Source organism: Pipistrellus kuhlii, unplaced genomic scaffold (genome assembly GCF_014108245.1).
Source record: "Pipistrellus kuhlii isolate mPipKuh1 unplaced genomic scaffold, mPipKuh1.p scaffold_m20_p_13, whole genome shotgun sequence".
NCBI classification, from domain to species: Eukaryota; Metazoa; Chordata; class Mammalia; order Chiroptera; family Vespertilionidae; genus Pipistrellus; species Pipistrellus kuhlii.
This window is the reverse complement of record NW_023425438.1, coordinates 47,090,959-47,114,005: the sequence shown is the minus strand read 5'-3', so window position 1 is coordinate 47,114,005 and position 23,047 is coordinate 47,090,959. Positions and strand designations below refer to the sequence as shown.

At 57.6% G+C, this 23,047-nt stretch overlaps 1 protein-coding gene across 1 annotated transcript in view; it reads left to right on the top strand.

Annotated features, from left to right (window-relative positions):
- The window catches only part of POLR1A (RNA polymerase I subunit A), a 70,025-nt gene extending 48,119 nt beyond the window's left edge, over positions 1–21,906 (top strand). The window contains exons 20-34 of the mRNA XM_036435908.2: positions 1,112–1,264; positions 2,628–2,710; positions 4,875–5,040; positions 5,860–6,081; positions 6,751–6,965; positions 8,321–8,488; positions 9,315–9,450; positions 9,854–10,011; positions 15,435–15,561; positions 16,714–16,824; positions 17,393–17,692; positions 18,506–18,706; positions 20,176–20,293; positions 21,040–21,204; positions 21,474–21,906. Of these exons, the coding sequence (XP_036291801.1) occupies positions 1,112–1,264; positions 2,628–2,710; positions 4,875–5,040; positions 5,860–6,081; positions 6,751–6,965; positions 8,321–8,488; positions 9,315–9,450; positions 9,854–10,011; positions 15,435–15,561; positions 16,714–16,824; positions 17,393–17,692; positions 18,506–18,706; positions 20,176–20,293; positions 21,040–21,204; positions 21,474–21,574 (2,424 nt within the window). The 3' untranslated portion in view covers positions 21,575–21,906. The remainder of the gene's footprint in view (positions 1–1,111; positions 1,265–2,627; positions 2,711–4,874; positions 5,041–5,859; positions 6,082–6,750; positions 6,966–8,320; positions 8,489–9,314; positions 9,451–9,853; positions 10,012–15,434; positions 15,562–16,713; positions 16,825–17,392; positions 17,693–18,505; positions 18,707–20,175; positions 20,294–21,039; positions 21,205–21,473) is intronic.
- Positions 21,907–23,047: the final 1,141 nt, after the last annotated feature.

Below are 23,047 nucleotides of genomic sequence, written 5' to 3'. Positions count from 1 at the left end.
GCGGTATTCCCAGAAGGTAGTTTCTGATTTGTTTCTGATTTTAAAAGGAACCACTTTTATATAAAGTGTGGCAAGTACTGAAAAATGTAGAAGTACATAGAAGTCAGTACAGGAACTTGCCACTGTTAGCAATAACATTATGAACAAGTAAGTATCCAGACATTACATAAATACAGTAGATACCGTAAATTGACTCACTAGATTACTGTGTTACATATATTCACGTTATATAAAAACACTGTGTGTGTATAATCTTAGCTGAGACCCTGCAGTTTTGCATTAACTGCTTTTTCCCATTTCATATTATAAGTGTTGTCCTAGAGGTTTCTAACCCTTAATTTGAGGCCCATTATCTCCTCACATGACCTCAGTGCTATGGCACAGTCTTACAAATCTTAGCAATTTTTAAAAAAAATATATATTTTATTGATTTTGTACAGAGAGGAAGGGAGAGAGATAGTTAGAAACATCGATATGAGAGAGAGTCATCAATCAGCTGCCTCTTGCACACCCCCTACTGGGGATGTGCCTGCAACCAAGGTACATGCCCTTGACCGGAATCGAACCTGGGACCTTTCAGTCTCCAAGCCGACGCTCTATCCATTGAACCAAACCGGTTTCGGCAAATCTTAGCAATTAAAAAAAAAAAAATCTTGATGACCTTGAAAGGGTCTTGAGGATCATCTCATTGTTTGGTGGCTCAGAGCAGTAGGAATGGGCTTAAAGCCTAAAGGCCATCAGGAAGTCCCTTTGACTAAAGTGAAAGCCAGACACGGTGTTCTCTCCACCCCCAAAATATGGTCAGTATTATTCTCTTTTGGCCTTAAAATTTAAGGATCACTGTAAGTTACTTTTTCCTGCAGGCCTCAGTTTCCCCATTAAGACCAGCACTCAGGTCCCTTCCAAGTAGAGCGTAATGATTCTTAAACATGGCTTCTGTAATAGCCCATTTGACAAAACACCAAATGTGGAAACTCTCCCATCAGCCAACAAAAGGGAAACAATTATTTTCTCAAAACACAAGCTTCCCTGGTTCATTTATGGATCTAGGCTGGCCTTTAAGAACTCAGTCCCCACGAAGCGTTGCTTAACAGATGTTTCCTTCTCCCAGATCTCGTGCCTGCTGGGCCAGATCGAACTGGAAGGCCGGAGACCCCCCCTGATGGCGTCCGGCAAGTCACTGCCCTGCTTCGAGCCTTACGAGTTCACCCCCAGGGCTGGCGGCTTCGTCACCGGCAGGTTCCTCACTGGCATCAGGCCTCCCGTATGTATTTTGGGTTTTCCTCTTGGTGTTTCTCCTCATTCCCAGCTCAGTGGTAGAAGGCCTTTGGCTTTCCCCAACAACTTTGAACAAGGACAGTCAAGTATAAATACAGAGTGGATATTATCCCAAGCTGTTTGGTGCTTCCCCACTAGACCCAGAGGCCCACTCGGACCGTAAGGACACAGCCATCTCATGTCCGCCATGTGACACCAGACCCTAGCCCAGTGCCTGCACAGGGTGGGCCTCAGTGTTTGCTGATAAATGAGAAGATGAATAAGACCAATCCCAGTTCCACTGCTGTGCACCCCCCTTATCCAGTCTTACCTGCACTGGAAGGTGACAGGGAAAGGGAGGCGCCACAGCCCCTGGGGTCTCCATTGCCAAAGGAGCCTCATGGAGATTTACTTCACAGAGCCCCCAGCAGAGCGTCCCCCCGCTCCTCCTCCCATTGGGAACCTGACCAGCTGTGGCGTATGTCCGGTGTTCCCTTGGACAACAACGGAATCTCCCCCTGGGGGAGGGTTTTCTCCTCAAACTTGTCCAACGGCTTTTTGAACATTGGCACCTTTTGTCCCCTGCCGAGTGCTGTTCTGCAAGGCTGACCTTGTGGTCAGACCGCCGAGCCAAGTCCAGGTTGTGAACAGGAGCGACCCTTTGTTTCAAGGCTGCCCGCTGCCCCCGGGCTCCTGCCTCCGCCGCCGTGGTCACTGCTGGCCTCTGGCACGGGAGGGTGGAGCGACAGAGGCCAGGATTTTTAAAGCAGGTTGTGACCTCGCAGTAAGTCATGAAACCGCTGAGATAGAGAGTGATGGCATTGCTCATGTGAAGAAACAGCAGGATGATACAGAGAGCACAGGGATGGGATAGTTTCAGAAAGTTCTAGTTATATCTTTGTGCATTTGTGGATGTGTGTGTGTGTGCGCGCGTGCGCGCGCGTGCATGCGCGCTGCTTGCTGTTGTAAATGTATTTCTTACTGTGGGTTACAATCAGAGTTTGGAAAACACCCTTACCTCTGTTAACACTGGGAAGTGGAGTTCAGGTGTTTGGCTGCTCCGGGCATTGATGAGGCACCAGTGCCTTTCTGTGGGGAAATGGCCATGGGTGGCTGCAACCTGCAGGCAGACACCTGGCCCTCGGAGCAGGACCTGCCACTCTCATCCACACCCCCTCTGCTCTCGCTCCCCCTGCTCCCGGGCAGATGGGACAGCGGTCACCACAGGGGAGGGCAGAAGGCACTGGGCCTTTGGCGCCGTCAGTGGCCCCAGGAGACGAGGCGGGGCTGCTGGAGGCTTGGCCTGAGCCGCCCCCAGAAGCACGCCGTCCTCACTGCCGCCTGTGACCTGGTTCCCGCTTCTCCCGCAGGAGTTCTTCTTTCACTGCATGGCGGGGCGCGAGGGCCTGGTGGACACCGCCGTGAAAACCAGCCGCTCCGGCTACCTCCAAAGGTAACGCCCTGCTCTGCACCACCCGGTGGGCTCAGCGCCTGGCACTTTCACGTCGATTCTTTCACATTTTCAGTGACGGTTCACTTGGAATTTCTTTGGATGGAAAAACATCTTTAAAATGCCCGCGGTTATCCCCAAAATAGCAGATATTCTTCCCCCTTTAAAGGATTAATAGCACATGAGCTCAGACAAGCCCCGTGTTCTGAGGGGAGTTACAGGTACGGGAAAGGTCTCGCTGGTGATGGGCTGGTCCTTCGCCCCGGGGGGGTGGAGAGGGCTCGGCAGTCCAGGACAGCCAAGGGGATGCCGGGCCCGGGTCCCTGCCTGTGCGTCTGTAATTGGAATGACTGTTGCTCTGGATGTAGTGTCACTTTGGGGTCCCCAGCCTAGACCTACCTGTTTCTCATGTCTGGGAGGGAAGAAAACAAGTAGCCACTCTCAGGGGCGTATTGAGCAGGCTGGGGAATGAAGCTTCAGTGTGGACAAGGCCTGACTCCAGAGGGCCGGGCAGAGGGGCTGGCAAATGCCTGCGTCCAGCTTCTCTCTCCTGGGATGCAGCCGGGTGTCTGTGCCTTCGGGACTTAGGGTGATGGTTTTTCATGAGCCCAGGGAGCCAGTGGTGGTGGGAATGGAGGGGCAGCAAAAATAAACCCCGTGCCTTGCAGCCTGGTTTTAAGCATGTTCTCAGGAACTCGCTGACTGTGCACAGGAAGGCAGAGCTCCTTTCTTCTCGCCTCAGAGCCCTGCCTGTCCCTCCTGCTCTCCTGTGCTGCTTCTGAGCTCCACATTTCCAAAGGGCAGCCCTTATTTCAGTCCATTCCCCTTGGCGCCCAAAGCCGCAGCCTCGGGGGCTGGCTGTTGGAGAGGAGCTCATCTGCAGAGCTGGCTGCTTCACTTCAGTGTGTGTGCTCCCCTCCAGGGGGCATGGATCACACGGCCAGTTCCTCCCACGAGCAGGGATGACACCCCACCTCCATCCTTTAACTCGTTCAGGAGCACATGCAGTGTAGAACAGGCTAGAGAACAAATGATCAGCTGCGTCTGGGGTGGGAGGACCTGAGGCCATTTGAATGCAGGGTGGGAGGGAGGAGGGTGTGGGAGCCACGGGACAGAGGGCACAGACGCCTGCTTCCGGCGATGGGTGAGGAACCAGTATGGCTGTGTGGAGCCCAGGCTGGGAGCCCTGGAGGGTGGCGATGGGGAGGAAGAGGCAGATGTGGCTGATGGGGGGCAGCTGGCTGAAATGCAGGAGTGAGGACAGGGAGGCATCAGACCAGCTGTTTGCAGGCCTCCGTGGCAGCCCAGTGACAGGAAGCCAGGGGGAGAGAAGAGTGGGTGGTGGGAGGTGGCAGTAGCAGGGCGTTCGAGTAGACAGTTTCAGTGGCCCTTACATGAGGCCTGACGCTTGGGAGAGACCTGGAGGTGCAGCCTGGAGGGGCCCTGCTGTGCCGAGCCGGAGCCCTGGGGTGCGTACAGCCGAGCAGGGGCAACACCTGCGTGTGTTTATATTCAGTGGGTGCTCAGCATCAGCCCGGCATTCCCAAAGTGCACCCTTATTTTGATACATTTCCCTTGACGCCCAAAGCTGTAGCTTAGGGGGTGGGCTGGGTGCTCAGGAGACAGTGCTGATAACACTGAGCTCTGCCCTCGGAGCCTGGGGAGCAGTGGCTCCTGGGAAACCTCCTAACGCGGCAGGAGGAGAAACCAGGGCTGAGTGGCCAGAAATCAGGTAAGGGGCCATCACCGGGCAGCCGAGGGGGAGCAGAGGAGGCAGCTGTCCGCTGGGAGAACCGAGGGAAAGCACCTGGGTTAGGGATGTCACATCAGCATCTAGTTCCTAATGTCCTCCGGGCCCCTGACTGAGTGTCTCTGGACTGGGAGCATTGCAGAAGCTTCGGGTGGGGACACAGCCTCACTGCTCTGCCTGCCTGTGGCTCTAAGGGCGCTGGCAGCTGGAGAGGGAGCCAGGGGCCAGCGTGGCAGCCAACCTCTCGGGCCCAGGGCTACAGCCTCCAGCTGGGAGACCGGAGCTCAGAGCCTGGCCCTTGGAGGCTGACTGTCCTGGAGTCTAGCTTGGCTGTAGAGCAGCAGTTCTCCCCACCTCCCATCGCCCCCTCCCTGCCCTGGGAGGCGGGCTTGGTGGGCTGAGCCAGGCCTCCCGCAGGTGCATCATCAAGCACCTGGAGGGCCTTGTGGTCCAGTACGACATGACGGTCCGCGACAGCGACGGCAGCGTGGTGCAGTTCCTGTACGGGGAGGACGGCCTGGACATCCCCAAGACGCAGTTCCTGCAGCCCAAGCAGTTCCCCTTCCTCGCCAGCAACTACGAGGTGGGTCCAGGCCCCAGCGGCCAGGTGTGGGCTCAGGGCTGTGTCACGGGCTCTGCCCTCCATGCTCTGCCGCCCAGTTACAGTAGCTGCTGAGAAGTAGAGAGGGAAGAGTTTAAAACTGCCTCGATGCCGTGCGACACAGGCCATTTCCACAGCTGTTGGTGGGCTTGGAGGTGACACGAGCCCCCCAGACAACAGCTGCCGTGAGGGGCGTTGGCCACGGGCGGGACCCTAACTCAGGCTGTGGACACTGTCTGGGTCTCATCCTCGTGTGACCTGGGGCAGGAGGCGCTCCTTCCTCTGCGCATGTCACAGCTGAGGCCACCGGGTCAGAGCTTCAGTGTCTGGCTGGTGAGGGGCGGAGCCAGTGTTTGAACCCAGACCCAGACACCAGCTGTCCCTCCCTGCCCACATTGACCGCCGCTGTTGACCGGCAGTCACCCCCTTTTGCCAGCTGGGAAGCTGAAACTGATGTGGCCTATCCAGGGTCGCGCAGGGATGGCCGGAGGAAGATTACACTTGGCTGTGCTCCTCCGTCCTGGCCCTGGCCCGAGCTCTGGGCCACCCTTCTCCCTCCTGGGCCCTCCCCTGTGTTCTGAAGGGGCCCTGTGTGTGCCCTTCTCTCCCGACTCCTCAGCTCCCGGGACCGCCAGCTCCAGGTGTGGTTTGCACAGGAAGGACCCTGTGGGTAGCGGACGCTCGGCCTCTGAAAGCTGTTGTGACAGCTCTGCAAGGCCCTCTCGGTCCCGGGAAGTTGTGTGGCATGGCCCTTGGAACACCCTCATCTCTTGGTCTTGTGTGTGTGGTGTGTTTGTCTAGGTAATCATGAAATCGAAGCATCTCGATGAAGTGTTGTCCAGAGCAGATCCCCAGAAAGCTCTTCGCCACTTCAGAGCCATCAAAAAATGGCGGAGCAAGCACCCCGGCCCCCTGCAGAGGACGGGCGCCTTCCTGAGCTTTTCCCGGAAAGTCCAGGCGGCGGTGAGAGCCGCGGACCACCAAGGCGCCAGCCAGCCCGGCCGCAGCCCCGGGACCTGCCAGGTGACTTGGGGGCTGAGGGGAGGAGGGTGTTTCCCTAACGGAAGGTATAATTAAATCTGGCTTCATTCACTGTCGGGAAACACATGGCAGTCCAATAGTGATGTAAGGGGGCGCTGCAGAGGTGTGGGCAGGGAGGTGGCTGTGGGCAGAGGCCACTCGACAGGAGCCTTCAGTAGAGGGAGGTAGCCCACTCGGGGCTCCTCTGAGAGGGTGGGAGGGAGACGCCAGGGTTCACTCTGCTGATGAGGCCTCCTGGCCAAGCACAGCTGGGAGGGAGCCTAGAGGCAGGGGCATGTTTGAAGTGGCACTGGGACAGTGTGGGCACCGGGTCTGTGAAAGCCCAGGTAGGGGCAGGGATCACCCGGCTCTGCCGCCTGTCCTGGCATTATTAGTGCCAGTGCCCTGTTTATTCTAAAAGAATCGCAGTTTGGACATTCACTCTCTGTCATTGGTGGGCCAGATCGAAGAGCCCACAGAATCAGATGGAGCAGTGAGCTCTGGACGGATTCCGTTTCCCCGTTTTAAATGTAGAGCTGGTTCTCACTGCAGTCAGCATTCTGTCTCCGCACTTGCTTCTGAAGCCAGCGCCTTTGATTCTCCTTCTCCTCCCGTGTCCCAGGAGAAGTAGCCATTGCTGGTGCCTCCGGTGTGAACCTCCCTTCCTTCCAGGTGCTGAGGATGTGGGGCGAGCTGGATGAGCAGAGCCGAAGGAGATACCAGAAGAAGGCAGCCCCTTGTCCCGACCCCACCCTGTCCGTCTGGCGCCCGGACATCTACTTTGCCTCGGTGTCAGAGACATTTGAAAAAAAGATGGACGACTACAGTCTCGAGTGGGCATCTCAGGCAGAGAAGAGTTTTGAGAAATCAGAGCTTTCTCTTGACAGGTAACAACATGGATGCGTTGCTCGGTGCGTGCAGAGAGAAACCTGCCGTAGGCCCTTCCCTACCTCTGGAGAGGGAGCCAGCATCCCCGGTGCAGACCCCAGCAGGAGGGAGGGAAGTGGAGCAGAAGGGCAGCCTGCACGCCCCGAGGCTGTGGGACAGGAGACAAAGCAGGTGTGGGCGTCCCCATTGGCCGAGAGGAGAGGGCTCTGCCGGGACAGCTGTCAGAAGTGGCCTCTTCAGTTTGGTGTGATGGGTGTGGCCAATTGGGAGTCAGGAACCTAATTGCCCTTCAGTGGCAAATAATTCGCTGCCTTATGACACCGTGTCTTAGCCTTCTGTGAGGGTTGGGTCTGATTATTCCACTGGTCCTTTCAGCTTTGGGTTCAGAAGCCGTCGGGAAGAAGGAAGTGTTTTCCTCACTTTGGGCCCATTCACACACACAAAACAGGAAAAACACCCTGTGGTGTAGGTGGGTGGGAAGCCAGGCAGGAACCAGCATCGAGCCACAACGGGTTAAAACACCAGAGTGCCCCAGGATGCCTGGGGCTGGTCTCGGGGGTTGTCAGGGGTCCTGCCCTCGCTCAGTAAGCCTGGCCTGCTGCGCTGGATGACTGAGATCGCCTGCTGTGTCCAGGCTGCTCATCCTGCTCATACTGGTTTGAGGTACTTGGGAGAGAAGACACATTGGGTTGATGCAAAGTCTGACTTAAAAAGAACTTGCGTAGAAACGTAGCTGGTTGCTTTCTTCTGCATTAGCACGCCTGTCCATTTAGTCTCCATTGTTGAGCCTTCCTCGTGCCATGTGTGGGGTACGACAGTACTCCCTGCTGTTCTAGAAGGAAGAAAAGCTAGCAACTACAAAATTGTATAGGTCCCACACTTCTGACGTGGCGGCGTTTGTACTAATTAAGAAAATACAGCCCCCACTCCCGGCCCCCCGCCCCACAGCTGCTTCATGGACCTCGTCCTGGTTTGTACAGCAGGTCTAACCTCTCCACACTGTCACAGCCAGCGGGGGAAAGGGTTCACCGAGGAAAATGTGACTGGGGGGCTTAGACATTCTCGCTGCTCGGGGCTGGTAACCGGTGCAGAGTGGACACGTGACATCCTCAGGACGTGAACAGTCCAAGGTGGACGTGAAGAGCTTTGGCCACCCCGCCGGGTCCCTCCCGGCTAATGAGGACATTCCAGGGTCACAGCAGGAATTTAAGGATGAGAGGATGATTTGTTAGGAAATACCAGCCCAGAGGAGAGAGAGGGACTAGCTCCATGCACCCTAGTTTGGGATGGTGTGGACACCCAACCGGCAAGTGGGTGGTGTCCGCTCCTAACCCCTGTCCCCTCCCTCTTCCAGGCTGCGGACCCTGCTGCAGCTGAAGTGGCAGCGCTCGCTGTGCGACCCGGGAGAGGCGGTGGGCCTGCTGGCCGCCCAGAGCATCGGGGAGCCCTCCACACAGATGACGCTGAACACCTTCCACTTCGCTGGCAGAGGGGAGATGAACGTCACTCTGGGAATTCCGAGGTGGGATGGGGGGAGAGGAAGGGTGTGATGTGGTGTCTGTCCTCCCCGCTCCTGGGGAAGAACTCATTTAATTAGTGTGTATTCGTGACCAAAAGTCAGGGCTCATCGAAGTAGGATGAGGGTTGGAGTTTGGGGGACTTGGCTCTTCTGTGCAGTTTCTTTGGCTGGCCTCTTAGAACCCCCACATTCCTCTGCCGGCTCCTGTATCAGAGTTACCTGGATGCTTTTCAGTTTCCCGCTCTTGGGGCCGGGACTCGGGGAGCTGTTGCTCACAAGCCCCTGCAGGGCCACCTGGTTGCCCAACTCTGGGCACCATCCACCTAGAACATGACCCACAGCAGCCCTAGCCCTGCAGATAACTGTATGCAACCTGTAGGGTGACGGCTAGTGGGTGAGAGGAGAGTGGGGGTCAGACCCACCTGCATCAATACCTGGCCCTGCCATTGTCCTAGACGGTTCCTTAGCTTCTTCCGTCTCAGGTTCCTTACCTGTGGGGCCCCCTTTCCCGTGCAGTCAGGCTGTGCAGGTTGAGCTCATGGGCAAGGCCTGAGCAGGGTGCCTGCACCCAGTAGAAGGGGCGTAGACTCTAGTTCCCTTTCATTCGTTTAGTGAGCTCTTAGTAAACCCCTGCTGAATGCAAGGTGACAGGAAACAAGAATAAGATGCAGTCCTGTGGAGGAAATGGACAGGGGAGTCACTTGCTGTCACACGGGGCCAGAGCATATTTCCCTGCAAGATCCCAGGATCTCTCCCACACCCCAAAGGACTCTGACAAAAAAGGGGACCGGGGTGCCTCTTACCATCAGGTGTCCTTGTTCTGTGACAGGTTGAGGGAGATTCTCATGGTGGCCAGTGCCAACATCAAGACACCCATGATGAGTGTGCCTGTGCTCAACACCAAAAGAGCCCTGAAGAGAGTGAAAAAACTGAAGAGACGGCTCACCAGGGTGTGCCTGGGGGAGGTAATTGTCTCTCGGACCTGCTGCCGCCTGGGGGACCTGCTGCAGACTGGGGAGGCGTTCTCCCCATGGCCTCCTGTCAGGACTGTCACAGCCTGGGCTCAGACTCTCACCTGTGAGAGGGGAGCTCTCTCTGCCAGGTGCTGAGCAGGAAGCCTTAGAAGTAATCATGCAGCGTTTTCAGCGCCTTACAAGTAAAGAGACGTCCTGGGTTAGCTTACCAGCCCTGCTGGAGCCCACGTCCCGAAGCCGGGGCTGTTCTCAGGGTGACCTGTTGGCTGGGGAATTGCTTTGAGGTTTTGGCCAACGGTCCCAGCCTGTCCCCCAAGCCCTTGGGTTTCCCATAACCCACCTGTAATGCCCTGGTACCTGAGCAGTCGGGTTCTCCCTGTGTATCTGGTTCTAGGTGTTGCAGAAAGTCGACGTCCAGGAATCCTTCTGGATGGGAGAGAAGCAGAACAAGTTCCGGGTGTACGAGCTGCGGTTTCAGTTCCTGCCCCATGAGTATTACCAGCAGGAGAAGTGCCTGAGACCCTCGGACATTCTGCACTTCATGGAGACAAGGTTGGGACTCGGGCCACTTTGTTGTTAGACTTTGTCGTGGGTCGTGAGCACTCCTGGCTTCAGGACTCCTGAAGGTTGGGGCTCATTTGCCCAAATTAGTTCTTCATGGGAAGTGCTTAGGGAGCAGTGGGCCCTGCAGCCTATCTGGAGCCCTCCTCTCCCCTCTGGCTTACAAGTGGGACTGTATTGACCACACACCACTTCCTAAACCCCGTTCTTGCTGGTCGGTGAGCCTTGTCTTCTCGGGCTTGTGGGCTTTCAGGCGTGGAAGAAGGCGACCGCGGAGAGGACGGCCCACCACAGCGGTGCTGCTGTGCTGGCGGCCGGCACTAGGCGTTCATTTCTGACATGATGTGATTCCAGGCAGATGATGTAGTTCCTGGTGCTTGTATCTCCTGGTTGTGAGCAGTACACCTGTGGCCTGCTGCTAGTAAATGCCAGTTCTGTAACTGGGTTACCTCCAGCTTCCTCCAGAGAAATTCTGCTTGCCTTCTGGTAGGAAGAAAGAACATCCTTCTTCTCTCAAGTTCAAGTAATTGCTGGACATTTGAAAAGCACGGCCACAGTGCTGAGTACACTGGACTGGGAGGTGGGCAGTCGGGGTGAGACCAGCCAGCCAGAGTCAACAAAGCCCTTTTGATTTGCCAGCTGACCCCAGATCAAGGAGAGCAAACGCGTGGCTGCAGGGCCTCGCAGGTAACAGGCCGGCGAGGCAGGCTGGGGAGCTCCCGGCAGACCGGAGCGCGCAGAACCTGCCACTTGGGGGAGGGAGAGTGAGCCGGGGAGCCCGGTCTTCTGGTTCACAGAAGAAGAAAGTCCCCACCCCATCTCTTTTCTGTCTTTGGTTGTTCAGTTACTTGCTTTTATTTTTATAAATAAGTTTCCTGATTTTTAAATATCAGCAACCAATTCATATCTTTTTAAAAGCCTGGTATGGCCCAAATAGGTCCCATCTGTGGATGGGATTTGGCCACGGACCACAGGCCATCTGCCTCCCACTTAGACCGCCTGGCCGTCTCTACGCTGCTCAGAGAGAACCAGTGGCAGAGAAGCAGCGGGAAGCCCATGAGTTCTCTTGTCCCACAAACTTTGCCGGAGTGACGCCACTCAGAGGCAGGTCATGAGGCGGCGTGGCCAGGAGTGCGCGGCTGTCCTCTCCCCTGAAGAAGTGAGCTGGCCGAGGGCTGGGCCCCCAAGCAGGTGCACATAGGACGGTGGGTGTTGTGGCAGACGGGGAGCGTGGATCCTGTCCCGGTGCACGTGAGCCCTGGGTGAGGCGTCACTGGCTGGGCCTCGGGAACTCCTCCATCGCTGTCCACCTGGGTAAGAGATTGTTCTCTCCTGGTGCTGGGCCATGTCTCAGGAGACTGTCTGTGCTGCAGCCTGCCAGCTCGTTAATTACGAGGGAGGAGATGCCTCCCCGGGGCCCGCATGTGTGTGCTGGCCATGCAGCCCTTTCTGGGAAATGGAAGTTAGGACCATGTGGCCTCTTGAACATTAACAAGAACTTGGAGCTCTTCCCCATTTCTAGTCATCTGAGGTCTGGGAGCAGGTGGGTCTGCAGGAGGCTTGCACCAGGCTGTGGGGAGTTGAAAGTCCATTACTTTTTTCTTTTTTCCCAGAGAGAGAGAGATACATCAATGATGAGAGAGAATCATTGATTGGCTGCCTCCTGCACACCCCCTGCTGGGGGTTGAGCCTGCAACCCAGGCATGTGCCCCTGCCTGGAATGGAACCTGGGACCCTTTAGTCCGCAGGCCAACTATCCATTGAGTCAGACCAGCTAGGGGAAAATCCATTACTTTTTAAAAATTTCTTATTGATGAAAGACAGGCTTGGCTTTTTCCAGCAGTGCAAGACTTTCCAACTCCCACTTTGCACTTTGCTTGTGCACTTGAAAAGCTGTGATAAAGCATGTGCAGTAGCTCTTGGTGGAGCTGCTCTGTGATTTTAGCAGAATGGGCGTCAGGTGAGGGAAGGAGCCGCATGTGGGCTGGGTCGTGGCTGGGACCCCCGTTGTCAGGTGTGGGCAGCGAAGCCCCCAGTGAGGCCTCTTACCGACCCCAGGAGGAGTGCATGTGCTGCAGGAGCGTGACCCTCCACACGCAGCTGCTTCTTCATTTCTCCCTCCTCTCTCCTGTCCCCTTTTCTCTCTTCCCTTCTCCCCCAGCTGGGGATCATGACACTTTAATTCAGGAATAGTTGACATTAGTTTCAGGTGTTCAACACAGTGACTCGGCATTTTTGTACATTGTGAAATGTCACCACAATAGGTCTGGTCGCCATCTGTCACCTTACAAAGTTAATGTTTATTTTTTACTGTATTCCTCAGGCTGTACACTACATCCCCGTGACTTACTTATTTTATAACTGGAAGTTTGTACTTCTTAATCCCCTTCACCCATTGCACCCCCTTCCTCCAACCGTCTCTTCCCTGGCACCACCCATCTGTTCTGTGAGTCTGGGTTTTGATTTTGTTTTTTAGATTCCACATGTAAGTGAAATCACATGGTATTTGTCTTTTTCTGTTGATTTACTTCATTTAGCATAATACCCTCTAGGTCCATCCATATTATCACAGATGGATTTCATTATTATTATTATTATTATTATTATTATTATTGAGAGAAAAGGGAGAGTGGTAGAGAGATAGAAACATCTATGAGAGAGAAACATCATCACTCGGCTGCCTTCTGCAGGCCCTTTACTGGGGATTGAGCCCACAACCTGGGCACGTGCCCTGACTGACTGCTGAATCGAACCAGTGACCTCTTGGTTCACGGGTCGATCCTCAACCATTGAGCCACACCAGCCAGCTCATTCTTTTTTTATATAGATACTCAGTAGTACGGTAGTCAAATTGCTGGATCCTTTTTTGAGGAACTTCCATGTTATTTCCCATAGTAGCTGCACCAATTTACATTCCCACCAAAGGTGTATTAGGGTTTGTGAGACTATTTTAACACAGATAGAAAACAAAAATATAGATACACAGTGACACATATTCGTACTGGCAGGTAGCTTTGAACACTTTCGTAAATTATCGGGGAGGTGGGGAGGGGGTGGTGGTGGAGAAGTAGAAAGAGCCTTGAACCAGGGAGTTTAAGTATAAGAACTGGCCTCCGGTCCCAGCCATGAAAGGACCAGGCGGCCATCTGCAGTTAGCGCTTCTGTGAGTCCGACTTGGAAAACAGCAGGTGGTGGAGCTAATGGCAGGCACTTTCGGAAACAGCCAAGGGTCATGTTCTCTGTTTATAATCATTTATGTGGAATGGGAGTTTTCTGTGCAGCCTCCCCTGCTGTTCCCTTTCAGTTGCCACGTTCTGACAATCAGCCAAGCCTTCCCGGGCAGTCACGGGGCCTTCGTTCCCTTGCTCTCGGCAAAATCACGGAAGGGCACACGGTTTGCACCTCCAGGACTCGCACACTGCCTGCCACTTACCAGTCATGCGCTTAGTCTAGTTTTTCACCTTCTCGTGTGTTCTGCACTAGTCCTGTTCGCCAAATTGGCAGGTGAGGTAGAAAGGATTCCCAACCAGGGAGATTAGAGAAGGCCTCTTGGAATAACATCTGCACTTGGACCCATCTTTGGGGTGGGGTGAGGTGGGGGATGCGTCTCCATGTTAGCTAAGGGGCTGGGAAAATCACTAGCAGAGCAAATGGCTTGAGCATGAGCTCAGAGCGTGCACAGGGGTGGGAGCAGATGTGTGATTGGGTTGAGGACAGTTGTGGGGACACTTGGGATGCTGAAGGGAAGAGCCTCAGATGGGTGATATTGCCACAGAGTAACCACCTGGTGAGTCAAAGCAGCAGCCCTGTGCGCAGGCCCAGTGCTTCCCACCTGGTCCTCTCTCTCCGTCTCCCGCACTCTGCACAGCGGGCGGCAGGGGCTGGGATGGTCCCACTGTGCCAAGGAGCTCAGGCCCTCCTCTCTAGCTCAGCCTGTCCTTTTAGAGACTTTGCTTCCCAGTTGGAGTCTCTTCTAAAGGGAAGCCTGGCCTCCCCCATGGGGCCCTCAGCTGGGCCCCCAGTGCCTAGGGACCAAGCTCTTCCCCAGATGAGTAGGCGAGGAGCCCTTTTCCGCCCTTGGTAAAACCACATCCAGCTAAGTTTTAAAGAATAATGAGGAGGGAGAGTGGCAGTGATTTTGTTTATAATTCCCCCAATAGTAAACATTTGACCTGCCTGCTTCTCACATTAAGACTCTAAACTCCTGGCTTTCATCCTTGCCGTGCCCTGGGGCACAGTAAAGGCTCAGAATACTGGCTGGCTGCCTGGACACCGGAGGCACCTGGTACTTAATGAAGAGCAGTCCAGCCCTACCCGGTTTGGCTCAGTGGATAGAGAATTGGCCCTCGGACTTGAACAGGCTCAGGTTCAATTCTGGTCAAGGGCACATATTGAAAATAGTTTGGTTGCAGGCTCGATGACCCATCGTGCATGTGGGAGGCAACCCATGGATGCGTCTCTCACATCTGTTTCTGTCTCTCCCCTTCCCTTCCATTCTCTAAAAATCAATGGAAAAGAATCTTCCGTGAGGATTAACCAACCAATTAACCAACCAACCAAAGAGCAGTTCGTTTGGTATGATTGCAGCCTGATGAAGCAGGTAGAAGAGTAATAAACACAGAAGCAGGGGTGGGCTGGGATGAGCCCCTTAAGGGAACAAAAAATATCTCAGGAGGAAGGAGGGGCCAGGAAAGGCCCCCTAGGCTGTGCTTGATTTGGTTCCTTTAAATTGGTTTGGTTCTAACCTGATGACAGGATTTATTGCCACAAAGTAAGTTATCATTACCTTTGAAATTCCAGTGAGCTTGTCCACATCTTAGCTCTTTCATCAGATTCCTGGGCTTGCACCCCAAGCAGACAGGAGTGACCGGGCCTGAGCTGTCCCACTCTCTGGAGGTGCAGGAGTGGGCAGGCAAGGCGGGCAGGCCGGCAGGGGGAAGGCCCAGCCCTGGCTGGACCCTCTCCTGCTGTAGATTCGGCCGTTCGCTAGATGACAGCCACCGCCGCACCAACAACTGTCGTTTACTGAGCATCACTGCCAGGCCCTGTGGCAGGTGTCAGACACAGTGTGGTTGCCAAACCTTGAGACGAGATGCATGAAACATTAATACCCACTTTTCACAGGCGAGAGACAGTCAGACTGTCGTGCTCAGAGCCACACTCCCTAGGATGGGCAGAGCAAGTGTTCAGAGCAGGCCTGGCAGGCCGGGGAGCCATGTTCTTTCTGACATGCCGTGTACCATTCAGAAACAGCAAGAGGGAAAGTGTGAGCTGATGGGGGAGGCCAGGTCTCGGAATAGCCCCAACCAACATCAGCCTCCATGGTGTGAGATCCTCGGCAAGAACATCCTACCCTGCAGCGGGGGGAGTGGAGATGCTGTTCCTGAACAGTCTGCATGGCCTTCTTGCTTTAGGTTCTTTAAAATCCTGATGGAGTCCATCAGAAAGAAGAATAACAAAGCGTCAGCTTTCAGAAGCGTGAACACTCGAAGAGCTACCCAGCGGGACCTGGACAACGCGGGGGAGTCAGGGCGGACTCCGGTGAGTGAGTCCCTCAGGGGTCCTTGGGGACTGGCCCAGGGAGGGTCTTCTCTTCCTGGGACGGGCCCATGACTGTTATCGGCGCTCCTCAGCCCCTCCCTGGTGCCGGCCCATCTCTCCACTTACCTTACCATTTACCTGCTGTGCTGAGAGTGAAAAGCAGCATTGACTTTTCAGGTCTGGCAGGCCACACCGGGAGCAGCGTGGTCTGGTTGGCCCCAGGCAGGGCCCCGGGTCATTCCTCTGTCTGCTCCTAAGGATTCCACTTCCATCCCCTCTTCCATCCCCCACCTCCCGCCCCAAATGGATACTTTTATCCTGAGAATAAACTCAAAATAATGGTACCTGCTGGGCTTTTGGAAGTGTTTTTGGGTTCCATTGTTCAACTTACCTAGGCCTAATGCACTGAGGCCAATGGGTCTGGCAGGGACCAGAGGCATTTTGAAGCAGAGAAGTTGGACTTTTTGGCCAAAAGTGAAAGGAGCCAGGGAAAGCCTTTGGACCCAAGGCAGTGCAGGGGCAGGTCCCTGGGTGTCCTCTGAGCTGGGGTTTGTTGAGTTGTACTTAGGTGGCACTGCCCCTGCCTGCTCTGTGACCTCAGCTGTGCCACCTCCTCTCTCTGGGCCCGTCTCCTCATCCCTAACCTGAGGGGCTGGCCTCGACCAGAGAGCATTCTGGGTCTCCTGCCTGTTGGCTAACTCAAGCAGAGGTGGGCTTTGAAATGCTGCCCAGTCCTTGTCATTAAATCACTCAGAAGGAGACTGAGAAAGTAGGAGCCAAAGTCAGAAAGAGAAAGGCATAAATACTTGGTTTTTACAATGCTCAATATTCCACCATGACAACCCTTACCCTTCATCTCCACCTGCAACAAAATTACCTGGAACAATATTCTGCACCATCTCTTTTTAGTGACTTGGAGAGTCTGGGCCCTTTAAAAACTGTTTTTTAAATGCAAGGTTTTGCAGGTGGCCCATGTGAAAACAGACCGAAGCGGAGCTGTGGAATCAGGGTTGCACAGAGCAGATGCTGGGTGGGCGCCCTGGGTTGGGTGGGAGGGTAGGTGGGCGGCAGGCGCGTTGGTTGGTGGGTGGGAGGTGGAGTCCCCGGGCGGTAGGAATGGAGCGCATCGTGTTCCTCCTCGGCTCACCGCAGGGGGAGCAGGAAGGCGAGGACGGGGAGGAGGAGCACATTGTGGACGCCGAAGCGGAGGAAGGAGACGCCGATGCTTCTGATGTCAAACGCAGGGAGAAACAAGAGGAGGAGGTGAGGGCACTCGGGCTGGGGTGAGGGGCTGTGGTCACGCCCCCCCCCCTCCTCCATCACACCCAAAGGGTCATTCCGGACACCTGAGGCTGCTCCTTTGTCTCTGCTGGGACCTGTCAGGAACCTTGAAGCCAGACCAGCCTGCCTCACACCTCAGCTGAGAAGAGGGTGTGCCATCCGGGGCTGCCCTGTGGGTCTGGCTGCCCTGGACCTGAGTCAGTGTCTAGGACCCAGCGGCCTTTGGCAAGGAGGTGGAGTCAGGCTGCCTCCTGTTTTTAAAATGAAAAGATAGCACCTCTGTCTTCTCCCCCAAATCAGTCCTGTGGTGTCATGGTGGCTTAAGGACAAAGGGCAGGGTTGGGGGGCTGAGGGAATTCACAAGGTGAGGATGAGGAGGGACATGGCCACTAGGGGGCTGGCATTTTCAGGGGACGGGCCAGCGGGACAAGGAGGACGATGGCCCAGGCCACAGGAACAGGTGGGGCCCAGGCGGGCCCGTCAGATAAGCCTCTGCAGACAGCCAGAGCGATGGTGGGCCCAGCGACACCCTGTGCTCCGTCCCTGCCAGGTCGACTATGAGAGTGAGGAGGAGGAGGAGGAGGGGGAGAATGACGACGAGGATGTGCCAGAGGAAGGAAACGTCCGTGGGGAAGGCGCCCCCACGGCCCAGGAGCAGGATGAAGAGGTGGGCTCGGGCCCCGAGGAGAGCTCGGCCCCTGCTCCACCCTCGAGGCAGCCCCGGAAGCCCGGCAGCAGCCAGGAGCCCCAGGGGGCCGAGGCCGTGGAGCGCCGGGTGCAGGCCGTCCGGGAGTCGCACCCGTTCATAGAGGACTACCAATACGACACCGAGGAGAGCCTGTGGTGCCAGGTCAGTGGTCCGTGCCGCAGGTGGGGGTGGGGGGGGAGCGGGGGCAGCGAGGGGGCCCTGTTGCTCAGCTCCCCCCGCATGGCCGGGCAACCATTTGGGGCCCGTGAGAGTTGGTGTGTCTCTTTAATCCCAGAGCCTTAAGCTCACATGTGGTGACAGCTGAGGACCCTCTGCCCCAGATCAGGCCTCACACATTGACTTTCAAATCCCTGGAGGGCCACTTCTCTGACTTCTCAGTAGGAGTGTGTGTGGGGTCTGACCTGCCAGGCCGTATAGGTGCTTTCCCACGCCCCCTCATTCAGCCCCGGTTTGGCGGGTTGTCGGCACACGTGGAAGCTGTGTGAGGAGCAGGGTGCTTATTCCTGCCGCCCGCCGCCCCTGGTCTCCGGCCTGGGACGTGGCTCCTCGCAGCCGGTGGTGTGGATGCCCAGACAGTCCACACAGGGCTTTCCCCTGCCCTGACCCCTCCGGCTCCCCTGTGGCCGTGCAGGCAGGAGTCACTGACCAGGATCACACACAAACCCCTGTGTGGCTTTGTGGTCACTGAAAGGGTAGCGAGGGCGCTGGGTGACGTGATTTTCACCGTCGTCACCGACACCTGTGACTCACCCCGCCGTTCCCACCGCGGTCTGGGGGCTGGAGGTGGCCGCTGTGTGCGGCCGGCTTAGCCGCAGGCCCACCGTGCGGACGCTGACCCAGCTCCCCCAGCAGGGCCTCCGGGCCCCGGCCTGGGCGCCTACTGAGAGGGCTTTGGAGGAGCACCGGGGGCTCAGGGCGGCCCGCTCCCCGGGCTCAGCTCTCCTCCTCTGGCAGGTGACGGTGAAGCTCCCGCTGATGAAGATTAACTTCGACATGAGCTCCCTGGTGATGTCCTTGGCCCACAACGCTGTCATCTATGCCACTAAGGGCATCACGAGGTGCCTCCTGAATGAAACCACCAACAGCCAGAACGAGAAGGAGCTCGTCCTAAACACAGAAGGAATCAACCTTCCAGAGCTGTTCAAGTACGCCGAGGTATGGCCCCAGGCCCCCTGCTGGCCTCGGAGGTACGGCCCCCAGGCTCTCCGCCGGCCTCGGAGGTACGGCCCCCAGGCCCTCCGCCGGCCTCCGAGGTACGGCCCCCAGGCCCTGTGCTCTGGCCCTTGCTGAGACGCTGGCACTTCTAGCCCAGTGTTCCCAAACCAAGTTGGCATGGCCTGGCCCACCTGTGGTATTGACAATACGCCCAGTTTTGCCTGTTTAACTGTAACCCCGTTTCTCAAGACTAGTTTGAGTACAGATGCTTTTCCTTGACATTAAACCTTCCCAAAGCACAGTGTAAGACAGAGTTGGCCGAGTGGCTGGCCTGGAAGTTACTCACTTTCCCTGGTGAAGCAGGCCCTGGGCGGAGAGGTGATCCAGGCCCAACCCCCAGGCCCGGCCGGCAGAGGCTCACGTACTGTCCCACCTGCTCAGCCAGCAGGTCTGTCCTTTCATCTGAGCTCTCCTGGCTCCTCCCACGTCCCTGAGTCCTCCCAGCCTCTGAGATTGTCTCAGCCCCTGGGCACAAGTGTTTCCCACAGAATACTGGGAGCGGGACCTCTCTAACCCGGGTCCCCTAGTCCCCAGCAAGCCGCAGAGCTCTCCTGCCTCGCAGACTTCCCCCACAGCAGCTGCCCGCAGAGGCCCCTTCCGCCCTCACGCTCACCACATCTTCCTCCGGGAGACCGAGCAGGAGGGCTCCCGCCTGCTGAGAGGCCACAGGGCGAGCTCCGCATCATCCTCGAGAGTTCATTTAAACCCGTGGTCGGCAAACTGCAGCTCGAGAGCCACATGCGGCTCTTTGGCCCCTTGAGTGTGGCTCTTCCACAAGATACCTTGGCCTGGGCTGTCTATTTTGAAGAAGTGGCATTAGAAGAAGTTTAAGTTTAAAAACTTTGGCTCTCAAAAGAAATTTCAGTCGTCGTGCTGTTGATATTTAGCTCTGTTGACTAATGAGTTTGCCGACCACTGGATTAAACAAGCCCAGATGAGCCCCAGGTCCTCCGAGGTCTTCTGTGGGGTGACTGCCATCTCATGGAGCCCCATTGGGCCCCCATGGCAGGCGAACTGGCCCTGACGAGGCCCAGGTTACGCCCTGCAGCTGCCTGTCCCTGCTCAAGTGCCCTGGACGGGTGTTTGTGCTTCCATTAGGGAACCTTCCTCACCCATCGAGGGTGTCTCCATCCTAGGAAACGGGTCTTTCTATAAAATAAACAAAAGCAAAACAAAAAAGTGCCTTGTCTCTGAAGCGGGCACCAAGCCCCTCAGCTCTGGCAGTGAGGAGCAGACCCGGGCCCGGCCAGCGTCTGCCCACACTGTTTCCTCTCCGTTATCCTGGCCACGTGGTGGCCACTTTGTCACCAGTTGTGCTCGACTGCCAGACGAGGGGAGAGCAGCCTGGGTATGGCCTGTGGATGGAGCAGAGGCCGGGCCCTCCCAGTCAGCCCCTCCCCCCTCCCCAGGTCCTGGACCTGCGCCGCCTCTATTCCAACGACATCCACGCGATGGCCAGCACGTACGGCATCGAGGCCGCCCTGCGCGTGATCGAGAAGGAGATCAAGGACGTGTTTGCTGTGTACGGTAAGAGATGCCGGCGGCCGGCGGGAGGGCCGGTGTGGTCCAGCAGCGCCGGGGAGCTGAAGGGGTGCCGTGAGCGTGTAGCTGTAGGAGGCCCTGAGGGTGACCGTGGGGAAGGGGTGGCTTGTGTTTCAGTTTCATGTGGCAAGTCCCATGGTCGAGGGCCACCACTGGTGTCTCGCCCGCCGGCTCTGAAAGATCCTGCTGATTTTCTGTTAGGTCGCACAGCCGGAAACGTGAGCGTTTAAGAAGCTAGTATAATACATCCCCTCGCCGCGGGGGAGGCCAGGTGTCGGCACCGGGGGAGTGTCTGTGTCCTGGAGAGGGGCTGGGTGGGGCAGCTGGGGTAGCGGCCTGAACAGGGGGCATTCTGGGAAGATAGCAGGTGTCTGTGGGCACAACTCGGTCAGGCAGAGGGGAGTGCGAAGAGTCGGCTGGAACCTCTGCAGGTGCAGGCCGTGTGCTTCAAGCTACGGGAAACCGTTGCACTGTCCATGTCAGAGCAAACCAGGGCAGCACGTGCTGACAACAACCTGGCCTGTCCAGCCCCCAGGGTTTCAGTTCCCCAGTGAAAGCAGTGCTGTCACTTCTCACGCCCCGTCTGGAACCTGTTTCCTGTGCACCTGGTAGTGAGGGAGAAGGGGGACGGGCCCGGTGAGGGAGGGAGTAGGTGCTGGAGCTGGGCTGGAGCCTGTCGGAGCCACTGCCCCAGCGCCGCCTCCTTCCTGACGCTGCTGCCCGTGTGCTAGGCATTGCGGTCGATCCCCGCCATCTCTCCCTGGTCGCCGACTACATGTGCTTCGAGGGTGTCTACAAGCCGCTGAACCGCTTTGGGATCCAGTCCAGCTCGTCCCCTCTGCAGCAGATGACGTTTGAGACCAGCTTCCAGTTCCTGAAGCAGGCCACCATGCTGGGTCAGTGTGGGCGGGCGGGCGGGCCTCCTGAGTCCGCTCCGGGAGCCCTTCCCACACGCCACTGCGCGTGCGAGCGCTTTCTCATGGAGGAGGCGCTGGGGAGGGGGCAGCAGGTCGGGAAGCGCCTCTGGGTGTTGAAGGGAAAAGGGCTTCTCTCACGTGCAGGGCAGTCAGCCTCCGGGACCCTGGGCTGCTCCACGGTGCCCCGTCCACCCCTACACAGCCCCCAGCTTCTCCCTCAGCCACCTAACACGAGCTCTGTCCCCCAGGGTCCCACGACGAGCTGAGGTCTCCCTCCGCCTGCCTCGTGGTTGGGAAAGTCGTCAAGGGCGGGACAGGCCTGTTCGAGCTCAAGCAGCCCCTGCGGTAGCCGCACAGTCTGCCGCCGGCAAGTGGCCCAGAGGCCCGGGAGGGCCGCCCGGCCTGCCCATCGGTGAGAACAGGCGCCCGGCGCCCGGCGGCAGTGACAGTGCGGAGCTCAGCAGTGCCGCTGGGTTCGGAGGAGCAGCTGCCTCCAGAGTGGCAGCGCTGGTCATCCTCGCCCTCTCCATCTCAGGACATACACGAGGTTTAACAGAGGGCCCCTGTGCCGCAGGAGACTTAGAGGTGAGGGCCCCATTGCCCTGAGCAGCCAGTGACTGCAGGAGGGATCCTGGGCTCCGGAGCAGGGACAGCCGCCGCCCACACCGGCCCTGCGGACAGAGCCCCCGCCCACACCCCACACCCGCCCTGCGGACAGAGCCCCGCCCACACCGGCCCTGCGGACAGAGCCCCCGCCCACACCCACACCGGCCCTGCAGACAGAGCCCCCGCCCACACCCACACCGGCCCTGCGGACAGAGCCCCCGCCCACACCCCACACCCGCCCTGCGGACAGAGCCCCGCCCACACCGGCCCTGCAGACAGAGCCCCCGCCCACACCCACGCCGGCCCTGCGGACAGAGCCCCCGCCCACACCCCACGCCGGCCCTGGGGACAGAGCCCTCGCCCACACCCCACGCCGGCCCTGCGGACAGAGCCCTCGCCCACACCCCACGCCGGCCCTGGGGACAGAGCCCCCGCCCACACCCACACCGGCCCTGCAGACAGAGCCCCCGCCCACGCCGGCCCTGCGGACAGAGCCCCCGCCCACACCCACACCGGCCCTGCGGACAGAGCCCCCGCCCACGCCGGCCCTGCGGACAGAGCCCCCGCCCACACCCACACCGGCCCTGCGGACAGAGCCCCCGCCCACACCCCACACCCGCCCTGCGGACAGAGCCCCCGCCCACACCCACACCGGCCCTGCGGACAGAGCCCCCGCCCACGCCCACGCCCACGCCGGCCCTGCGGACAGAGCCCCCGCCCACACCCACACCGGCCCTGCGGACAGAGCCCCCGCCCACACCCACGCCGGCCCTGCCGCACCGGCCCTGCACACCACGTTCCCCAGACTCCACCCAGGCCCTTTCCCTGGGCCACGCACAGGCTCGCACAGACCTCCACCCACTCAGCTTCTGGGCCTGGGCCTGGGCCTGGACCAGGGTTGTGGCCCTTGTAGGCCAGATTAGCTCTGAGTCTGGGCTGGTCTCTCCTGGGCCCCAGCAGCTCACCCTGCACGTAAAACCCTGTCGCCAGCCAGGCTGCGCTGTTGGAACGAGCTGCTTGGCTGTCTTCCCCTGGCGCTGCTCTGAGGCGCACGGCCCTCTGTGCGGACCCTGCTCCGTCTGGCTCCGTGGTCTGGCACCACAGCAGGGGCCCTGACGTGAACTGAAAAGTCAAGACTACGAAGGATCAGTAAAACCGGAGGCTGCTTCTATTTTTGTCTAAGGTTATTTCAGCTCAGGCTGAGTAATAAACATCA